The sequence below is a fragment of the Emydura macquarii genome, unplaced genomic scaffold (assembly GCF_026122565.2).
Source record: "Emydura macquarii macquarii isolate MOO-44397 ecotype Brisbane River unplaced genomic scaffold, CSIRO-AGI_Emac_v2 contig_2681, whole genome shotgun sequence".
Lineage (NCBI taxonomy): Eukaryota > Metazoa > Chordata > Testudines > Chelidae > Emydura > Emydura macquarii.
Genome location: NW_027132818.1, coordinates 3,393,539 through 3,415,748, shown reverse-complemented (window position 1 = coordinate 3,415,748; position 22,210 = coordinate 3,393,539). Strand labels below are relative to the sequence as shown.

The window sequence follows — 22,210 nt, the reverse complement described above, 5'->3', positions numbered from 1 at the left end:
CTACTTTGGAGTTGTGCCACCACTCGAAGAAGGGCCAGTATGCCAAATGTGCTCTGTATTCAAATATATTTCACCTGCAATGGCTGCATATGACACATGCATGGCATGGATGCTGCATCACTTCTATTTCTGTAAGGGATACTATGCTATTTACCACATGCAATGTGCTGCTGTACGCAGCACAGGCCAGTGCAGTGTAATTCAACCAGATATGTCATAGTCAGTACAGTGAAACATTCAAACAGAACAAACTACAAACCAAATAAAGAACCAAACCAAAACTCTGATCCACAAGTTAATGGAATGGGGCATGGGGCAACTGTGCAAAGCTGTGTATCCTGTGCTCTTGCTGGCTTAGGGAAACTGAGCTTCCTCCACAACTCCCCCTCTTCCTTAGCTGATGCAGTGAGAATTCTCCTTCCTTTTTCAATCCCCTACAGGTGAGTATAAGCAGATCAAGTGCCTGCAGGACTCCCAATCTCTTCCAGTTGAACCCTCCATCCTTAGAGGTTTTTAAGGCCCGGTTTGACAGAGCCCAGGCTGAGATGATTTAGTTGGGGTTGATCCTGTTTTGAGCAGGGGGTTGAACTAAATGACCTCTTGAGGTCCCTTCCAACTCTAACCTTCTATGATTCTAAGAAGAGTACTGTTTTCTGGGTGATATTTTGCAGGGCTTTGAAATTCAGGCATTTAGTTCAGTGGAAATAGAGAAGGTGCTCCAATCCAAGGGGCAATTTTGATGGAAGGGGAGGGGAACTAGCAAGAGTGAATTCTCAGTACTTCCCATCAGGTTGGCTAGGCAACACTTAGAAACAGCACTGGAACATGGAAGGCCAGTGTTGGGGATGGACCTCAGGATCCTTTTTTGCTCCTGGCCATTAAAGCTGAAGTGTGACATGAGGATGATGCACTTGAGTTCCATGAGAGGAAAGGTGAAAGACCAAGCTTTGACCAAATACCCTAAAAGCAGTACCAGCACCACCAAATAAATAGGATAATCTTTCTATATCTCTGCTAAAGAGTGAAAAAGAAAGCATGACTGAAATGGAGCTACGAGTTATGAACAGAGAATTCATGAAAGTAAGCCCATTTCTGAAAGCACTTGTTCTAGCCCTCTCCCTCCCCCCTTCTTTAAAAAGAGGAAAATGAAGGGAAACAGAACATACATCGAGCTGCCAGGATACCACAGTCTACTTAAAACATCTGTGATCTAAATAAAGAACATCTTTTCGGTTTAGCAAATTAATGTACGTAAAAGATAGTTTCAAAAGTTTAAATGGAATAGAGTAAAACTGCTTTACCTGAGCAGTTTTTGCCCTTCTGCCTTGCATGCTGTTGCTGTGGCTGATTTGTAGGTTGGTGGCACCTTCTGAAAGGCAGTGAGATTTCCTACAGGGGAGTGTATTATAATTATTGTAGGAAGGCGTATCCTCTGCTATAGCTGATGCCATCTTATGGTTTCTAATATCTGGAATATCGGACACTAAATTCCGACAGTAACCCCCAAAAGTGTTTCGTGGGCCTCCATTTATTGTAGCACTTGAGTTTTTTGGAGAATACAAGTCACTCATAGAATTGGCACGTTGGCAGGTGACCAGCTGTTGGGGACAGTTGCTTGCCTCTGTGCCTCGAATCTCCTCACCAACCTTCTCCTCAGCAGAACCTAAGATTTCTTCATTGCTTGTTAAATGTTCTTGGCTGAGGTCAGAGAGTGAAAATTCCAAGCTGTCTTCCCGCCAGATGTCTGCAGATTTTGAACGCTTTTTCTTGAAGCTTGCAGACTCCATGAAAGTTGTCCCATTTGTTGCATACTGATGCTGTCTGCCATCTTCTTCAGCCAAAAATGTAGTGTCATCCCCATAAAGTCTGCTTTCTTCCGTGTCTGGCATGCTCTGCACTGAGGCTGCGGTGAGAACCGTGCTGCTGTCCACACTAGGAGTGACAGAAGAATCAGTGTGGTAAGAAACAGGCCTCAAGCCCATATCCACTCTATCCACCCACATAGGGCTTCCAAAGTCCTCCAAATTGGCTTCTTGGTTAAAGGGCTCCAGGCCATTTTCTGCCAGGGACTGGGGGATGCTAGGAGTACTGCTAGATCGAGTGCTCACTTCTGAGTTCCTATGGATAATCTTCCCTGAAGAAGCATGCCTGGTCCGTCGAGAAGTTTTATTTGAAAGGCGAAGTGAGCGTGATGTGTGCTTCCGTCCCAGGCTGGCATGCTTGTCTCCATATAATGCGTGCTCTACATTTTGGCTTTCTGCGTTTCCCATGGTTTTAAAGTCTGTAAGATTAAAAAACAGGACATGTTAAACTTTCAAATAATATATGAATCTATATATATATATAGAATCTATATATATGAATCTATATATATAATATGCCTGTCAGTAGCTCCCACGGACTGTACAAAGGAAAGAGACTGTTTCCTAAAAGGAGTCTAGACTCTCTCATCCAAAAGTAGTGCTAAAAAGTACATGTCATCATGCGCCTGGTTCTACATACATCTGCTGAAATGTGTTGCAACTTCTACTGGAACTAACAACAATTATTTTAACAGTGATGATCAATGATACAATGTAATCAGTGGCACAACATCCCTGGTGAACTCAAATACAATGCAGTGAAATTGTTACAAGGTGTGAACTCAGGGTCTCAGCTACGTTGGGGTAAATCAAGAATAACTCACTGAATCCAAGGGTTCCATCAGTGTAGACAGGAGGAGAATCCAGCCCTGAATGTGGTTTTGAGTGTGAGCCAATTTATAATGAAAGTTAACTGGTAATCTCAGTTTTACACACATCAGTTAAATCTATTAAAGTTAGTTAATCCTCAGTGCAACACTGGCCAATAATGGAAGCTGTAAAAATAAAGTCCTATTGTAAGTGATGAGGTGCCGAAAAGAAAAGGATAAGTGCCTTTATCTGTGATTTCACTGTTTGGTTATGAAATTCATTTTGAACATGAAAAAAATAGATAAAACGACTATTCATCAGCAGGCTAATAGTGGGCTTTATTTCTGGAATCACATCCAGTCAAAGTACATGAATCTGATACAGAGTACAATTAAAAAAGCCACATTCTGAAATCACTAGACATGATTAAGCTTACATAAATTGCCTTTCTTTTTCCCAGTCACCCTGTAACAGGGTTGTGAGATCTACAACCCTAGACAGGGATGCAGCTTTCTTCTGTTAGCCCACCCTGTTAAGAGGAGTTAGAAATTTGCATAAACCATCTGAGTCAATCTGCAGAGTTACTGTGGCAAGAGACGCTTGTTAACCCCACCAGGGTCCTGGATATAAAAGAGGTGGAAGTGATGCGCTGGAGGAACTAGGGAAAGAGAGGTCCTTCAGATAACTCTAGGAACTGCCAGGCTTGGGGAGAAAGGTCAAGCTGAGGTTTATGTTCTGTTATTATCTGTTCTTGAAAAAATTTACCCCACGCTGAGCAGCCCAAGGAGTAAGCCTGGTAGCCCAGGAGAAAAATATGAGTGTTGCCATGCCCTCTCAAAATCATGATCTTGTCTTTTCAAGGGTTAAAACAATTGTGTGTGTGTGTTGTTTATCGTGTGCAGTACTTTAATTGCAACATATTGCCGATCAATTTTCTGTGATGACAGTTCTAAACCAGTCATTCTCAACCTTTTCCATACTGGGATTCCATTTCCATACCAGAATCCCCTCTCTCTGAAGCAGGACCCCCTCTCGTTTAGCCATATGGAATTGCAGCGTGGTTGCACCCTCCTGCCATCTGCTCAGGACCACCAAGGTGAGAACCCATGCTCTACACTAAAAGAACAGAGAATTACATATATTTAGGTTCCTACCAGAGGATGGTTAAAGGGGAGAGATTCTGTATTTCTACATCATACATTATTGAAAAAAATAATCTAATGGAGTCCATTTGTAATTATCAACACTATTACTGGCCTCAAGAAATCAAATTACAATTCAGCAGAACAACACATTCTACCAGAACAATTTTAAAGAGACCTTCATTTCCTCATTGAGGCCCATAGCTCATTTTAATGCTTTGTATGAATGATTGCAAACTTTTTTTAAGCCAATCCTTGCAGCAGGAAATAGAAAAATGATCACTAATGTTCACAGAATCTTGCAGACTGGTGCTTCCAGGCCATTCCTTCTGAGAGGGAACATGGTCTGACAGGAAGTCACAAGGAAAGAAGGTCAATTTCTAGGCCTAACAACCTTGACAAGGTTCCTTTATGATAACATTAGGAGTGACCTTTCAAAGCCATACCTGGAGTTATAGCTACATGATTCCCATTAACTAAGGGGAAATTTTGTGGCTAAATACTTGCACAATGCTTTAAGAAACAGGGTCAAAGGTCCCTAATAAAAGCAAAAGAAAATGCAGCATTCAGACTCACAGATTATCTTGAACTTGCATCTCAATAAAATCAATCCTAAATGTGTGCTTCATTACATCTAGGCAAGCTTTATACATTTTTTTGCTTCTATACATTTTAAAGCCTCATCAATAATTAAATATACAGTTGTAGTTAGTTTTCTTTGGGTTCTTTTTAGTATGTGAGATGCTGTACCACAGTTTTTCACTAGATGTAGAATAGGAAATAACAACAGCAACTCAGATTCCACTAGATGGTTACATGATCATTGTGCTGGTAATGGGACTTGTAGACATTTGCTGGCCCTCAAAAACTGAATTAGGAGACATCTCAGCATCTTCTCCAAAACATGGTAAAAACCACTTTAACTGGGTTGGAACCAGGCTCCTTGAGACTCACAAGGACAGAACAGTTGCATTTTGTCTGAGGTTCTACCAATGCCCTTGTGCAAGGGCTTCTGCAAACACAATGGGCTAAATTCATTCTTGGTGTAATTCAACTGTAAATCCAAGGAAGAATTTGCCCCACACAGCCTGATTCATTTTTCATGTAGGCTGGTGTAACTCAGTGAAGTCAACGGCATTATAGTAGCCTTACACTGACGTAAGAAAGACCAGAATCAAAACCAGAAATGAACAATTATAGTATTGTTGTAACAGGATAATAGTATTGTTTTCAGCATAAATAATCTCTGTTTTAAATTAAAAAAGAAAAGTAGCTTTTCTGGCCAGCAGCAAACAGTCAAGTGTGTCTTAAAATACAAAATTGTACAAAATTAAATATGAAAATAAAAACACAACCACAAAGAAAATGGTGTACAACTACTTACATATAGACAGAAAACACAATTCTCTAAGTGGGATCACAGGACCAAGAGATTCTGGTTTTGAGGGAGCTCCATTACACTTAAGAAAAACAGTGAATGATGCCTAGATAGCAGGATAAGAGGGTTTTTATGTATTTATTTATTTATTTTATTCCTAAGGGCAGTGGGTTTCTCTGTAATAAGGATGTGCCATACTTTATTGAACCGGATGCTCATAGAATAAATATGATTGTGTATATGCAGTAACAATCCGAATACACAATATCAGCTACTGCACAGAACCTATTTAACCCCACATAGATTACGCAGAAAGGACTGAATCAATTCTGATAAATGTTCACGCTATAATTCTGCTCTAGGTTCTTTCTAAGTTCTCTGGGGTTGTACTTTTTTGCAAATATTTTGGAAAACGTTTAAAATGTGAGCTAGTATGCTTTTGAGTTTTCTTATACAATTAACTAGGGCCATAGTTAAGTCATATTTTAGTTATGACTTGCTAAGAATCTGTGTGGTGGAAAAGGGGATGGATATGACCAAAAACATTCTGACATCTCAGGATCTAAAATAAATATGATCAAGTGAATTAAACCACATGGAGTGAGATCTCAGATTCATTAAAGTGAATGGCAAAGCTCCCATTGACTTCTATGCAACCCAAGCTCTGGGACCCTCCCACGTCACAGGGTCCTAGAACTTGGCCCCAGCCTGAGCATCTACACCACAATTAAACAGCCCCTTAGCTCGAGTCATCTGGCACAGGCCAGTTGTGAGTTTTTAATTGCATTGTAGATATGCCCTATGAGGCCAGGGATTTACCCCAGGGTTAGGAAAACAAATGCACTCAGCAGTAGAGCCAATTTTAGCTCAATGTATGTTAAAATGATAGTTATCAACCCCTGAAGAACAGGGTTTATTATTTAAATTGATTCTTAAGAGTTACAGTTATTCTAGATTGTTCTGATCTAGTCAGGATTGAACACAAATGTTAGTTACATTATCTCTTATTTCCAAAACCTTTAAATGCAACTCAGATAGCACAAAGGTGCCTTTTGTCTTTGAAGCGTGGGTCTAAAACAGCTCTCGTTTGTAAGCCTTGTAGACAGAAATCTCTAGGGGAAAGGTTTTTGCCACACTGATTTTAGAACGCTTGCTAACGACAATTTCATTTAAAAGCATTTCCACTGCCTGCAGAAGCAGATCTTTACACAGTTATCTTCCCCATGATCAAGAAAGATAACCACCATTTTGTTGTTATTTTAAGAAGAATAAGAATTTTGAAGTTTAGTACATGATTGAAAAGAGCATTTCTCCTCTAACTAAAGATACAGATCTGCAGAAAAGCCAGAAAGTTCTTAGCACCACTCAGTGTACGGAGCTCGAGACATCAACAACCGCATCACTGGCCCAAGAAACAAAGCAAGTGGACGCACAGCACTCTGTCAATTCAGCAAATGAATGTTATGTGCCACAGAGGCTCAACATAACATAAATAATGGACACAATCATACAAAATTTAAAACAAACAACAAAATTTTGTCAAGAAAAGTAATAGAGAATCGACCTATCTGAGAGCAAAACAGATGGCTACAAAATGCTTTCATGCAAGGAGTAATGCATTTTCTACACAGATAAAAGCACAGCACCTGCAATAATGGTTTTCTTAGCATTTACATCTTTGGGAATAGGAACACAGATATTCACAGGAATGTTTACCAACCCATTTCACATAATGAAAAGCATGTGCTAGATACTGGTAAGTAACGCCATGCTCCCAAGTAAGGAGTTGACCATTGTCTGTTTAGTTGATGTACACTTGGGTTTTACTTAACAATGACAGTATCCAAATCTTGCAGACCATTACTCACGTGATTAGCCATTAGTCACTGCTCAAGTGAGTAACGATGACTTTAATAGCCTGTTCCTAATCCCACTGAACTCAATCAGAGCAGGGTCTGACCTTAAGTAAAGGTAGGCAGGACTGAGCCAGGTTAGAATAAACTGCATTTGAAGTATTCGTAAAACAACCTGTCCCAAAACTAGAACATGAGTAATATTAATGGGAGTTATACACAGACATTGAGAGGGCAAGAGCTGCCATGATAAGCTTACTCACTGAACCAAAAGATTCCTATTTGAGAACTATACAAGGTAGCAATAGGACGCCACATATATCAATGGTGACTTGTCTCAATGTTTAAAAACAGCTGTAAAGCAGAGTCAGAGGATGCAACATGTCAAAAATGTGTTTCGAATTTATTTTCCAAAGCTAACAAAAGATTGAGGCACACAGAACATGTCACAAGTAACAATATTTTTAAAATTATTGTTATTATTATTGTTGTTATTATTTTGGAAAAATAAAACATAAAACTGATGGTGAAAACAGAATATCAGTAAAGAAAAAGCATACATTCTACAATAAACCTCTGGAAGAACAATGCTCCCTGCAAACTAACTGCATTAGACAGAGAAATAAAACTGTAATGGAATTGCTGAGTTCTCCTTTGATTAGTTTAAAATAAAATATCACTAAATATAAAGAGGATAATTTTCTAGATGTTACTGGCTGAAGTCCCATTTCAGAATTTCATTTTCTCTCAACATACTAATTTTCCTTTTTCTCCTCTTTCTCCTTTTCCCCCAATAAAATATTCATAATAGCAATTACAGAAAATAAACCTAATTTAATAACTTGCAAGTTTTTGACAAACTGAAATTTTAGACTGCAGAAGACAAGATGAAATTTATTAACTTACAAGTTAAATTTGCAGCACCTCACAAGACAACAGATTGCAAATTTAAAATTAGATTCTGGTAGGAGGTCTTGGTAACAAATCTCTATTTTTCTCCTGGAGTTTGAGCTTGGAGGTTGTGAAAACTAGAACAATGATGAAATCACCAGCAAGCACTTACTTATTCTAAAGAAATGAACTTTTATTAAATTCTGCAAACCAACAACAAAGAATTTTACTCAACTCACAAAACCCACATATAATGAGAACATCTTACAATAGTAACTAAAAAAGAATACACACATTTTACTGTAAAGAAAAGATTTTTTTCAAGAGATTAGAGTTCCAGAGTAATCTTATACATTTTAGTTTCTCAGGAACTGCAACAGAATATTTCATTGTTTTTAAATAAGAGCTTTTTAGCCAGACATTTCTTTTCGTAATTCACTTTAAATATGTTAGAGCATGGGATGTACTCCAAAAAGGCCCTCCAGGCAACTCAAAAGCAGGGGGAGGAAGTGGGAGGTGGGGGGCAGGGAAGGGAGGAAAGGATGTCATCAGTAGCTGCTTGATAGAAATTCTAATGCTTTTGTGTTGCTAAATGGGTGTAACCATAAACCACATGCAATTTCTCCAAACTTCCCCTCCCACGAACCATACAGAACACAACAAACTCCAAAAGAAAATACATAGACACACATGTACCTTACAAGGCAATACTGGAATCCAACGCAACTTTCCCCAAGAGAACTGTGGCATTTAGATGTATAGAACTGCAAATGATATCAAAATGAACAGTTACTGGAACCACAGAATCTGTCAGCACCTGCCACTCAGTGCCTCCATTACTGTCTCGTTGGAGTCTATGAATATATGCCAAAAATCTGGTGAGAAAGAGGGGAGAAAAAAGGAAACAGACAAAGGATTAGCAAAAATGGTTATAAAGGAGGACATTTTCTGCCAAGTCCTATTTCCATCACTTACCTAAGAAACATTATATACTACAGTTATTAAATTCTGTGTTTAAATTATATACATATAAATCTGGCAAGAGCAGAATAACTGAAAACCTCATTCTAACACTTAATGAAGCCAAACTGGCGGAATACACCCCATTCATCTTCTTACCACCTTTTATAATAAAGAATCTTATAGAAATTGACAAGAGACTGCTGAGGGCAAAAAGAGTGATACAGGACTGGAGGATCTCAGTGACAGGTCAGAAAAAATACATTTGTATTGGGTTTTTTGGTTGGTTGGTTGGTTGGTTTTGGGGGAGGGAGGGTTGGAGAGAAATGCAATTAAACACAGGGCCCCATAAAAGATACTCAACACTCCCCTCAGAATTCTGTACCTAGCTGTTTTGTACTTCTTTCTTATTACAATTAGGCTAAAGAAGGGGTCTTGACACTGAAAGTACTGTGGTAACATGGTTTTTTTACACTGACAATAGTTCAATCTATACAGATTACTAAAATGGATAGCAATATAAGCACTGATATAATTATTTTAGAAAAGAATCAGACAGAGATTATAGAAAATTTACAAACACAGAGTATACTGTGGGGTACATTATACACACTAAAGGAACAGACTAGGACAGTGGCTCTCAACCTTTCCATACAACTGTACCCCTCTCTGGAGTCTGATTTGTCTTGCGTACCCCAAGTTTCACCTAACTTTAAAACTATTTGCTTACAAAATCAGACATAAAAATACAAAAAAGTGTCACAGCACATTGTTACTGAAAAATTGATTACTTTCTAATTTTTACCATATAATTATAAAATAAATTATCTGGAATATAAATATTGCACTTACATTTACTTACATACATAGAGTAGTATAAACAAATCATTGTCTATATGCATTTTAGTTTGTTCTGACTTTGCTAGTGCTTTTTACATTGCCTGTTCTAAAACTAGGCAAATCTCTAGATGAGTTGATGTATCCCCTGCAAGATCTCTGCATACCCCAAGGTACGTGTACTCCTGGTTGAGAACCACTGGTTTTGCACACATTTACACACGTGAGTAATCCTAAAGTTACTTTTATGTTTGTGTATGTGCGTGTGTGCACGCAGGATCGAACTCCCAGACTGTGTCTTAGCCTGATGCCCTTTAAAGTTCATTAAAGTGTTCCTTAGGCTATGTCTATACTACAGACCTTACAGTGGCACAGCTATATCACTGCAGCTGTGCCGCTATGCGAACTCTAGAATTCTCCAGTTAGCATAATTAAACTACCCCCAAGGAGAGGCAGTAGCTATGTCGGTGGGAGGCGTAGCACTGTCCACACGGGCACTTTTGTCGGTGAAATTTATGTCGGTCAGGGGGTTGTTTTTTTCACACCTCAGACTGACAAAAGTTTTACTGACAAAAGTGCTAGCGCAGATAAAGCCTTAGGCACTAGCATATGTCTACACTGCAGCTGAGAGCAAACTGCACAACCTAAGTAGAAAGACTCACGCTAGCGTGGCTTGAGCTAGCATGCTAAAAATAGCAATGTGAACATTGAAGCTCCAGCGGAGACTCAGGCTAGCTTCCCAAGCTCAGACCCAGGGGGGTTGGGTGGGCTTGAGAGCCTGGGTTGTCACCCGAGCCACAATGTCCACACTGCTGTTTTCAGTACACTAGCTCAAGCCCCGCTGGCATGAGTCCATCTACCCATGCTGGAAGGCTCGTTCCCAGCTGTGACAGAGAGGTACCCTTAGGGACCAATCCTATAAGATGCTGAGTACTGTAAATTCCATGGGAGTTTTGGGTACTCAGTGCTTTGCAGGATCAAGCCCTGAAGTCATTACACTTTGCTTTTATGCCGCCAAGTTGCAAGGCGAAGAGGCAAATGAAAGAAGTGGAATATCAAGAAGCATTGAAAACAGAATTATTATACAGGTTTTACATATTTTAAAAAGATTACAAGAACAATGAATTCAGAATAGGTCAGTGATGACCTTCCTGTTGTTAGAGCTACTTGGTAATAAATTTTTATCCTCACTTGGTCGGATTCTCAAAAGGAAGTGAGAGTTACCAACTCCTTTTTTAAATTAAAAAATAAAAAAAATTTCTTCCTTCTCCTTTATGTTTCTCTCTTCCCCCCACACCCTCAAGCTGCTGGGTTGAGATCTGAAAATAAGTTCATGTACGGCTCAGGACCTGGCAGAAATTAATAAAATTAAGTTCATTTATAATGAAATTGACTCATTATCATGCCAGCTGCCAATAATTTATAAGTATAGAATCTTGCAGGAAAACAAGGTCCTACAGGCAAGCATCCTTCCACCTGCACCTCTTATGTAGGAAATAATCGTATATTTAACATTCTTTACTGTACAAGAAAAATAAAGTTTTACCATCTGTTTTTTCCCCTGCTTTCTCTATATTTGCCACAGAAAAGTTATTTTCAAAGAAAAATAATCTGTGGTGCAGTATTATCAACTTTTTCATTACAAAGTTGTTTTTTGAAGAGTTGGTTACTCAGCTGAAAAAATCTGCTCCAAGCTGAAGTTTGGCAGAAAAGTTCAGAAACCTGGTCACTTTTATGAGAATTAAAACAAAATAATAATAATAATAATGTTGCCTATTTCATATGCAGTCTTTGCTCCTCTAATCAAATAATTATTTTAGTATCTCAGTACTAGAAAAGCTTAAAGGAAAAGAATTGCTTTTTAAAGGGGAAAACATCCAAATGTATGTTTCCACTTAGGGAACTGGATTATACTCGCTCTCCTTCTATATATCTATCTTTATAGCTATTCATATCTACATCAGTACATGTATGTGTGCGCACACATGCTTCCTTGAGGATGTATCGTTATCTCGCAGCAGAGTCAATTCCTATTAGTTATTACTAATTTAAAGGAACTCTGCCAAATGCAAAAATCTTTTTTTTTTTTTTTTCCAAAAATCAGTTTCATACTTAAATTTGCCACTAACACACCTTAAAAAACACCCCCACCACCAGTTTATTTTTTCACCATACCATCTGGTTTTCTACAAGAGTAGAAGTTCTCTGATATTCCCAAGTCAGGTGCAGATTTTGACAAAGGCTTCTGGCAGAAAGGTCTTCATGAGAATAATGGGGTCTGCTCCTTCCCCAGGAGGAATGGCACAGAAGGCACATGCTTCCCCCACAGGCAAAGGGAATGGGACACACACACCCATGAGAGGGAACAGCTGGGTTCTTAACAGAGACAAGTTATGTTGGTGTAACATATGTCACTCAGGGATATGAATAAGCCATAAGAAATGTAAGTTACATTGACCTAAGTGCTGGTGTGAACAGCACTATGTCAGCAGAAGAGCTCCTCCTCTGACTTTGTACTGCCACTCATGGAAGTGGTTTTATTATGCTGATAGAAGAGCTCTGTCCCCTCAGCATAGCATGTCTCCACCAGATGCACTACAGTGGTGCAGCTACACTGATGCAACTGCGCTGCTGTAGCATTTCTAGTGCAGACTAACCCTCAGTATTGGTAACTTCCTTCCCTCTGTAAGGCACCATCCACCCTGTAGAGCACATTTTCTCAGTGATCTGCTGGACCCCACAGAATTAGTGGCGCATAGAACAAGCAGGGTGTTGACCGCCTATTCATAAGTGTGACATAAGACAGTGATGCTCATGGTATAGATGTACTCCTACTGACTCAAAAGTACACACTTGTTCAGTGCTTATGTTTGGCTCGTAAACAGCTACAGAAAAAGTTTAAACTCTTTAAAAAAAATGAAGCTGAAATGTAGTTTTTTGAACTACTTATTTCAAAACTACCCTAAATTTGCAGTCTCAAACCTGATTCCTATAAACATGCATACATGTGCTTAACTTTTACTCACATGTTTAGCTCTTTGAGTCAATGTTTCTTGCTCTGCTAGGGCCAAATTAACCTGTGAGCATCTATTTAACGACTATGGAAAAGTATATCCTGACAAATAAGGCCACACTGTTTCAAAGAGGATGAGCACCCAAAACTCCCAGTTGTGCGTGCTCAGCAGCTTTAAAACTCAGGCCACTGACGTTGCAACCATCAACCCATTGTGTTTGGATGTAAATTCCTGACAAATGAGGTTTAGTCAGAAAGGTGACGCTGTAAAAATAGCAGCAATTTATTCATCACGTCTGCTACCCACATGTACCCAGGGTCATATCTGCTGACTTATGGACAAAAATAACATAGAATCATAGAAGATTACAGAAGAAAGGAACCTCAGGAGATCATCTAGTCCAACCCCCTGCTTAAAGCAGGACCAACCCCAACTAAATCATCCCAGCCAGGGCTTTGTCAAGCCGGGCCTTAAAAATCTCTAAGGCTGGAGATTCCACCACCTCCCTAGGTAACCCGTTCCAGTGCTTCACCACCCTCCTAGTGAAAAAGTTTTTCCTAATATCCAACCTAGACCTCCCCCACTGCAACTTGAGACCATTGCTCCTTGTTCTGTCATCTGCCACCACTGAGAACAGCCTAGCTCCATCCTCCTTGGAACCTCCTTTCAGGTAGTTGAAGGTTGCTATCAAACCCTCTTCACTTTTCTCTTCTGCAGATTAAACAAGCCCAGTTCCCTCAGCCTTTCCTCAAAACTCATGTGCCCCAGACTACTAATAATTTTCATTGCCCACCACTGGACTCTCTCCAATTTGTCCACATCCTTCCTGTAGTGGAGGCCCAAAACTGGACACAATACTCCAAATGAGGCCTCACCAGTGCTGAGTAGAGAGCAATAATCACTTCCCTCAATCTGCTGGCAATGCTCCTACTAATATATCCCAATATGCCATTAGCCTCCTTGGCAATAAGGGCACACTGTTGATTCATATCCAGCTTCTTGTCCACTGTAACCCCCAGGTCCTTTTCTGCAGAACTGCTGCCTAGCCAGTCAGCCCCCAGACTGTAGCAGTGCATGGGATTCTTCCATCCTAAGTGCAGGACTCGCACTTCTCTTTCTTGAATCTCATGAGATTTCTTTTAAACCAATCCTTCACTTTGTCTCGGTCACTCTGTATCCTATCCTTACCCCCCACCACATCTACCACTCCCCCTGGTTTAGTGTTATCCATGAACTTGCTATGGGTGCAATCCACCCCATCCTCCAGATCATTAAGGAAGATGTTGAACAAAACTGGCCTTAGCACCAACCCCTGGAGCACTCCACTTGTTACTGGCTGCAACTAGACATCAAGCTGTTGATCACTACCTGTTGAGCCCAATGATCTAGACAGCTTTCTATCCACCTTATATTCCATTCATCCAACCCATACTTCTTTAACTTGCTGGCAAGAATACTGTGGGAGACCATATCAAAAGCTTTGCTAAAGTCAAGATATATCATGTCCACTGCTTTCCTCACATCCACAGAGCCAGTCATCTCATCATAGAAGGCATTCAGGTTGGTCAGGCATGACTTGCCTTTGGTGAATCCGTGTGGACTATTCCTTATCACCTTCCTCTACTCCAAGTGCTTCATGATTTTTCCAGGAACTATGGTGAGGCTGACTGGTCTGTAGTTCCCTGGATCCTTCTTCTTCCCTTTTTTAAAGATGGGTACTATGTTTGTCATTTTCCAATCATCCAGGACCTCCCACAATCGCCACAAGTTTTCAATGATAATGGCCAAAGGCTCTGCAATCACATTAACCAACTCCCTCAGCACCCTCAGATGCACTGCATCTGGCCCCATGGACTTGTGCATCTCCAGCTTTTCTAAATAGTTCTGAACCTGTTCTTTCACCAACGAGGGCTGCTCACCTCCTCCCCATACTGTGCTGCCCAGTGCAGAAGTCTAGGAGCTGACCTTGTCCATGAAGACAGAGGCAAAAAAGGCAAGGAGTACTTCATCTTTTTCCACATCATCTGTCATTAGGTTGCCTCCCCCACTCAGTAAGGGACCCATACTTTCTCCGACCTTCTTCTTGTTACTAACATACCTGTAGAAATCCTTCTTGTTACCCATCATGTCCCTTGCTACTGCAACTCCAATTGTCTTCCTGATTTCACTCCGGCATGCTCAAGCAGTATTTTTATACTCCTCCCTGGTCATCTGTCCAAGCTTTCACTTCTTGTAAGCTTCCTTTTTGTGTTTAAGTTCACCGAAGATTTCTCTGTTAAGCCAAGCTGGTTGCCTACTATATTTGCTATTCTTTCTGCACGTCGGGATGGTTTGTTTCTGCACCCTCAATAAGTTTTCTTTAAAATACAGCCAGCTCTCCTGGACTCCTTTCCCCCTCATATTAGCTTCCCAAGGGATCATACCCATCAGTTCCCTGAGGGAGTCAAAATCTGTTTTTCCGAAGTCCAGGGTCCATATTCTGCTGCTCTCATTTCTTCCTTTTGTCAAGATCCTGAACTCGACCATCTCATGGTCACTGCTACCCAAGTTGCCATCCACTTCTACTTCCCCTACCAATTCTTTGTGAGCAGCAGGTCAAGAGGAGCACGTCCTCTAGTTGGTTCCTCCAGCTCTTGCACCAAGAAGTTGTCCCTAACACTCTCCAAAAACTTCCTGGATTGTCTGTGCACTGCTGTATTGCTCTCCCAGCAGATGCCAAGTCCCCCATGAAGTCCCTCATGAAAACCAGGGCCTGTGATCTGGAAATTGTCATTAGTTGTCTGAAGAAAGCCTCATCTACCTCATCCTCCTGGTCTGGTGGTCTATAGCAGGCACCCACCACAACATCACCCTTGTTGTTCTGGCCTCTAAACTTAACCCAGAGAATCTTAAAAGGATTTTTTCCAGTTTCATACTGGAGCTTTGAGCAGTGGAACTCCTCCACCTTTTCTCCCCTGTCTGTCCTTCCTGAACCCTTTATACCCATCCATGGTATGTGAATTACTCCACCAAGTCTCTGTTATTCCAATCACATCATAGTTCCTTCACTGTGCCAGGACTTCCAATTCTTCCTGCCTGCTTCCCAGGCTTCTTGCATTCGTGTACAGGCATCTAAGATAACTAGCCGGTTGTCCTACTTTCTCAGTATGAATCAGGGGGCCTACCCTGTTGCACCCTCCTCCTCCTTGTGCTTCCTCCCAGTATCCCACTTCCCCACTTACCTCCAGGATTAGGTCTTCATCCCCAGGCGAACCAAGTTTAAAGCCCTCCTTACTAGGTTAGCAAGACTATCTGCAAAGATGCTCTCCCCTCTCTTCATTAAGTGGATTCTGTCTCTTTCTAGCAATCCTTTTTGAACAACATCACATGGTTGAAGAATCCAAAGCCCTCTCTCCAACACCACCTGCGTAACCACGCATTTACTTCCACAATTTGATGGTCCCTACCTAGGCCTTCTCCTTCAATCGGGAGGAGGGACGAGAACACCACTTGCACCTCAAATTCCTTTATCCTTCTTCCCAGAGCCACATAGTCTGCATTGATCCACTCAAGGTCATTCTTGGCAGTATCATTGATGCCCATGTGGAGAAATAGGATGGGGTAGCGATCCGAGGGTTTGATGAATCTCTTCAGACTCTCTGTCACATCTTGAATTCCAGGTCCAGGCAAGCAGCACACTTCTCAAGTTTCCCAGTCTGAACAGCAGATGGATGACTCAGTCCCCTTGATGAGGGAATCCCCGACCACCACGACCCATCTCTTCCTCTTGGGAGTGGTGGTCATGGAACCCCCATCCCTAGGACAATGCATCCCATGCCTTCCAATCAATGGGCTCTGTTTCTGATCCCTTCTCTCAGATGACTCTTCCAAACCATTCTTTGCAGTAGTAGCTGTGCAGAAAGCCTGAAAATGGTTGCTTACCTCTATCTGAATTGGAGATATAAGGGTTCTCCTTTTTCTTCTTCTGGAGGTCACACGCTACCAATTTTCTTCCCCATTCTTCAGTCCCCCCTGCACTGCCCTCTCTGATTCTTCAGCATGCTGTGCCAGCAGTACCAAATCCTGACTTCTATCCAGAAAGTCTTCATTTTCTCAGGTGCAACGCAGGGTTTATACTTGGCTCTCTAGCCCTTTAACCTTCTCTTCCAATATGGAGACCAGCTTGCACTTTGTACAGATGAAATCGCTTCTATCCTCTGGGAGAAAGACAAACATGGCACATCCTGTGCAGGTCACATCAGCTGATCATTCACTATCCATATTATCTTTCTTCTAACAGCCTCTTTAGATGTTGTATTTACTGCTCAAAGAAGCTGAAAGGTGAAAATTCTGTGGGAACACCCCCAAGGTGAACTCCCAGGCAAACTCCCTCTGTTTGCTTCTCCTCTGCTTGCAGCTCACTTGGTTCACAACTGGCTGCTTTTTTATAAGGTGCTGACTCAAAGCAGTAACATTACTTGCTGTTGGACCTGAAGTACCAACAGGGCCATCTCTAGAGGGGTGCGAGGCCGATGGCACACTGTGTGGGTCCCCCACCCAGCTCCAGTGGCATACCCTGGGTCTCTGGTACCCAGGGGCCAAGCCTGCATTTGGCCCCCCCCCCCCAAGCCTGACACCCCCAACTCCACGCAGGGCAGCAAGGGTCCCCAGCTCCCACAAGACGGTGCCATCCCCCAGCTGCCCTGGGGGTTGGGGGTTCTGTACCTGTGGGGGGCGGGGAGGAGGAACACACCACTTACCTCCTCCTGCACTTACCCACCGAGCAGTGACTGCCTCTTCTGCTCCAGCCCTGCAGCCCAGCACTGGCTCGGACGGGCCGGTCCTTCATGATGTGCAGCGGGCTCTTAGTGGTGGCTGCTTCCCCACAGGCCGGCGCCTGGAGGCCTGGCCCCCTCAGTACGCCCTGCCTGCCTCCCGCCTATTCCGGCATGCAGCCGGGAGGCAGGCTGCAGCCACCCGCCTCCCACCCAGTCTGGAGTAGGGCCCCCAAGTGCGGGGTCCAGGGCTGTCGCCCCGATCTGCCCTACCCTACGGATGGCTCTGAGTACCAATAAAGGTACAGGAGAATAAAAGGGCTCATGAACTGTCAACAGAAGTGAAGAATTTCAGAATATGGGATTACATATTAATAATAAAAACAATGAGAGTCCTATAGCACCTTAAAGACTAACACATTTCTGCGGGCATAAGCTTTCGTGGGCTGCAACCCACTTCGTCAGATGCAGAAAGGTGCTCTTTAAGGTGCTACGGGACTCTTGTCGTTTTTGCTGTATACAGACTAACATGGCTACCCCTCTGGAACTTGTCACCATATTAATAATAATATGTAAATATTATGTGAACCAAATTGACTTTCAGATCCCAAGGTGAGTTTGTGGGGCCAGCAGTTTGAAAAAATCATCTTGTTTACTTGCAAACTTCCATAGAAGTTAATGGAATAAAAACATGAAACTCCACATTGCAATTTTCTTTAAATCTACTTTTTTAGGTCTTGTCTACTCAGGCAGGGGCATGTAGGTTATGTGTAGCTACATGCTGCAGTGAAAGACAGGCTGTGTTCACACTGCAGTGTGTATCTACATGTGGCAATGAAAGGCTCTGGGAGGGGTGAAGCAATGAGGAAAGGCTCTAGCAGTTCCCTGCGACTGGAGGCTTTCCCCATTGCCTCCTCCCACCAGAGCCTTTCCCCGTTGCTGAAGTCTTTCACCGTACTAGGGAAAGGCTTCAGCAACAACCTGCTGTCGGAGCCACTGTCTCCCCTCCCAGCCCCACTCCCCACTAGAACCTTTCACGACTGCCAGAGCCTTTCACTGTGGCAAGGAAAGGCTTCAGCAACAGTGAGGTAGCGGGATACTACACTGCTAAAAATAGAATTGTAGACAGCACTGCTTAGGTGAGTAGACTGCCATGTAGGGTACATACCCTAACATTTTGGCATGTCTATATTCTACTCACCTTAGCAGTGCCTCTCCGCCTACACTGCTATTTATACCCATGCGAGCAGGGCATGCAGTGTCTGTACTTCACACATCACCATAAGTGTAGACATACCTTTTGAGTAGACCCACCCCTTTTTAAGAGGGGAGAACTAACCATGCATGAACATAGAATCACAGAAATGTAGGGCTGGAAGGGACCTCGAGAAGTCATCAAATCCAGCCTCCTGCACTGTGGCAGGACCAAGAAAACTAGACCATCCCTAACAGGTGTTTGTCTAGCCTGTTCTTAAACTGCCAGCGATGGGGATTCCACAGCCTCCCTTGGAAGCCTATTCCAGAACTTAACTCCCCTTATAGTTAAAGTTTTTCCCAATATCTAACCTAAAGCTACCTTGCTGCACATTAAGCCCATTACTTCTTGTCTAATAAACATGCAAAGATGGCTATGAGAATTATAAACTTTTTTCAATTTTATTTTTACTTCTTTATTTTATAATACAAAGACGTTTTTAGAAAAGAAGTAACATTTCAAAGTACATTGACACATGTGAGACAAACTAATAATTAGCCCAACCCATCATCCCACTCTATGAAGCCCACAGTAATCCTATTATAAACTTCCACAGTTTATACAGGTCGATGGAGGACACCACGTAGCCATTTCAAATAGAAACCATTAAATAAGCAGCTTGGGACTGCATTCTTCATAATACTACACCAGTTTTATGCCAGCGTAATTCTGGTGCAAAGCCAGTGTAATAGAGTGGAGATTTGGACCCTTTATTTGTAACTAGAGACCACATCCCGCAAACCTTCAATACCATACATAGAGCTTACTAACATGAATGGTGTCTTTGATGTCAATGAGACTATGCACAGTAGTGAGCACCAAGCTTGGCAGTAAGGCACTGCATGATCTAGCTGATTTTTAAACAAGTTCAATTTGATGTGTTTATGCTCCTGCTGTGTTTTCTTTTGGTAAATATTCCAGCAAACAAGCCTTCTGATTGTGGAAAGAGTGAATTTGAAACCAATATTGGCAAATATTTACTGAAAGTGAAGTTTTAACTTTTATAACATTAGCACCTCTGGAAACCTGAATTCCAGGAATATGCTCATCCAGTCAGAGAACAGAAGTGAGATACATGTCTAATCAATGCTGACCAGCAGAACTGGAATTTCAAACATTCGCAACAAGCTGCTCATGGACAAGCCAGAAGACTCAACATTTTCCTTGGAAGTTATTTGGAAAATAATGTCAAATAATGACTCCATTTAAAGAAAATCATGGTCTGTTCATAGAGAATTCACAAACAGAAAATGAAGCTAAACTAGTCAAATAAATTATTCCACCAGCTGTAAGGACACTCTTACACAAATCTATAAATAGAAACTAAAATGAGCCCTCTCAGGAGACCTATAATCTCAGTATAACTGGCAGCTAACATGCGCAAATCACAGTTAAAGTCAACAAAACCAGAAAAATGGTGTTGACAAGTGTCCATGGGAGGCATGGTGGTGAATCTGTGGAGGAGGAGAATAAGTAGCCAAGGAGGGGGAAAACAGTGCTCTGTTATTTTTATACTATGGAATCTGAGTAACTCAGGATTTTTTAAAATTGTTTTCAATGATATCTTATGTATTTTCAGTTTCTCTCTCTCCCTCCTTCCTCCTCTTCTTCCTTCCATTACTAATTGTGGGAAAATCCTCCTCCCTCCCGGAAGCCAAATCAGCAAGGACTTATGCATTAGAAGAGAAAAAGGGCGAAGAAAGAAAAGGATTCTAATTTCCAATTGAAAGACATAAGTAAATCATGGGAAACTGAGTGGAATTCTCTGGAGCCCTTGTGCAGGTTAACAGGAGCTTGTGTGCCCCTTCTTGGGAAGTGGGGGCCTTTATAACCTGCCCTTGGAAGCAGAGACCAATGTTGAGCTGCAGGAAATAAGACAGAGTGGCAGGCTCTGCTCTACCTTCTTTGGAGCCTCAGAATGGTTAGGGTAGCTATTGGCTTGTCTGCCTGTTTGCAGACAATCAACTCGATTTCTCAAAAAAGAAAAAAAAAAACACTCCAAAGTGCAGGTGAAATAAGAGTTGGCTGTCGTTCATTTACCTTAAAGTTGTGTATTATTATTAAAATTAATTTGAAACATACTTTTCTCTTGTGCCAAGTGAACAAAAAACTGCTGATACACATCAGTACAGTCGCATGCCAAACATATCAAAACAACTAAAGTAGTCACATGAAAGACATTTTTTTAAACGATCAAATAGAAAGAGAATAGCTGCTTAGGGTGACAAATGTACAAACATCCAGTACCTAATGACGCTCAGGCAGCAATAGTACTACTAACAGTAAGAGAGATACAGAATACAGAGTAAAATATGGAGCAGAGACATAGATTTGACAGTGCACATATGAAAGAACCTCAGCGTACTAGTTTAGAAAGTAATATTAAAAGTTGAAACCTTTTCCTTATATGAATGGGAAGCCACTGTATAACTACATGAATAAATGGAGGATGCAAGATTTGCAAGACGCAGAAAAAAATGAAGACCAATATTTTTGGGTGCCAAAAGTTAAGTATTTACTGCAAATCCATATTTAGGCAGCCAAATAAGTGGCTTGATTTTCAGGAAGTGCTGAGTACTCATAACTCGCATTGGAACAGGAGCTATGGATGCCTAGCAACTCCAGAAATCAGGCCTCTTAATGAGATGCCTAAATATGACTTAGATGCCTAACTTTAAGTATCCAAACTTGAATACTATGGAGGGATAAGGTACCCCACATGCTGCATTTCAGAGATCTAAAGAAAAAGGAGTCGAGTTAAATCCAGGAAAATGCATGATCAGAGCAACCTTTAGTATTTTGATTGCATTTGTTCAGATACATAAAAGCTATTTATGTAAGATACAAAAAGTGCTAAAGTAGCAGCAGTTACTGAAATGAGGCCACTGAAAAGTCATGTTGAGCTAGGCACAGTATCAAGTTTATTCCACACCTTGCAGAAGTTTTGGTAGTGCTTGGGGACCTCTCAAAGAAAGATTCTGAGTTTCAATCTGATGTCCAGCAAGATTCTGCCTTCATCAAAATAAAGCAACTAATTGCCAATGCAGATACCCTGCCCAGCTAGGAGAGGAAGGCTGGTCTAGTGGCTAGGGCTCTGGCCAGGGACTTGGGTTCAATTCCCTACTCCACCACAGACTTCTTGTGTGTTCTTGTCCAAATCACTTAGTCTCTCTGTGCCTTAGTTCACCATCTGTAAAATGGGCATAACAGTACTTCTCTACAGTGTGGGGGTGTTGTGAGAATAAATACCCTGAAGACTGTGAGGTGCTCAGATAGTACGTTAGTGGGGGCCATAGAAGCAGCAGATATGCATAAAAATGTTCAGGTGGATATATATAAGTACGGATCTGGGGCTGTGACTCTGCAAGAAGGAAAGCCAGAGTTCTATCTTCGAGTGATTGCTCATATGCATTCCAATTAGGTGTGTGCACGCCCCGTGCACAGATTCCCGGAA

General features: G+C 41.6%; 1 protein-coding gene across 2 annotated transcripts in view; it reads right to left on the bottom strand.

Annotated features, from left to right (window-relative positions):
- Positions 1-22,210, bottom strand: part of TIAM1 (TIAM Rac1 associated GEF 1) — a 290,775-nt gene that overhangs the window by 122,344 nt on the left and 146,221 nt on the right. Inside the window, exons 2-3 of one of the 2 annotated variants that reach the window (XM_067565615.1) lie at positions 8,638-8,811; positions 1,302-2,281 (exon numbers count right to left, since the gene is read on the bottom strand). In XM_067565615.1, the coding sequence (XP_067421716.1) occupies positions 1,302-2,281; positions 8,638-8,686 (1,029 nt within the window). In that variant the 5' untranslated portion in view covers positions 8,687-8,811. Of the gene's footprint in view, positions 1-1,301; positions 2,282-3,671; positions 3,790-8,637; positions 8,812-22,210 lie in introns of those variants that run through there. The other variant, XM_067565616.1, reaches the window with a different exon arrangement.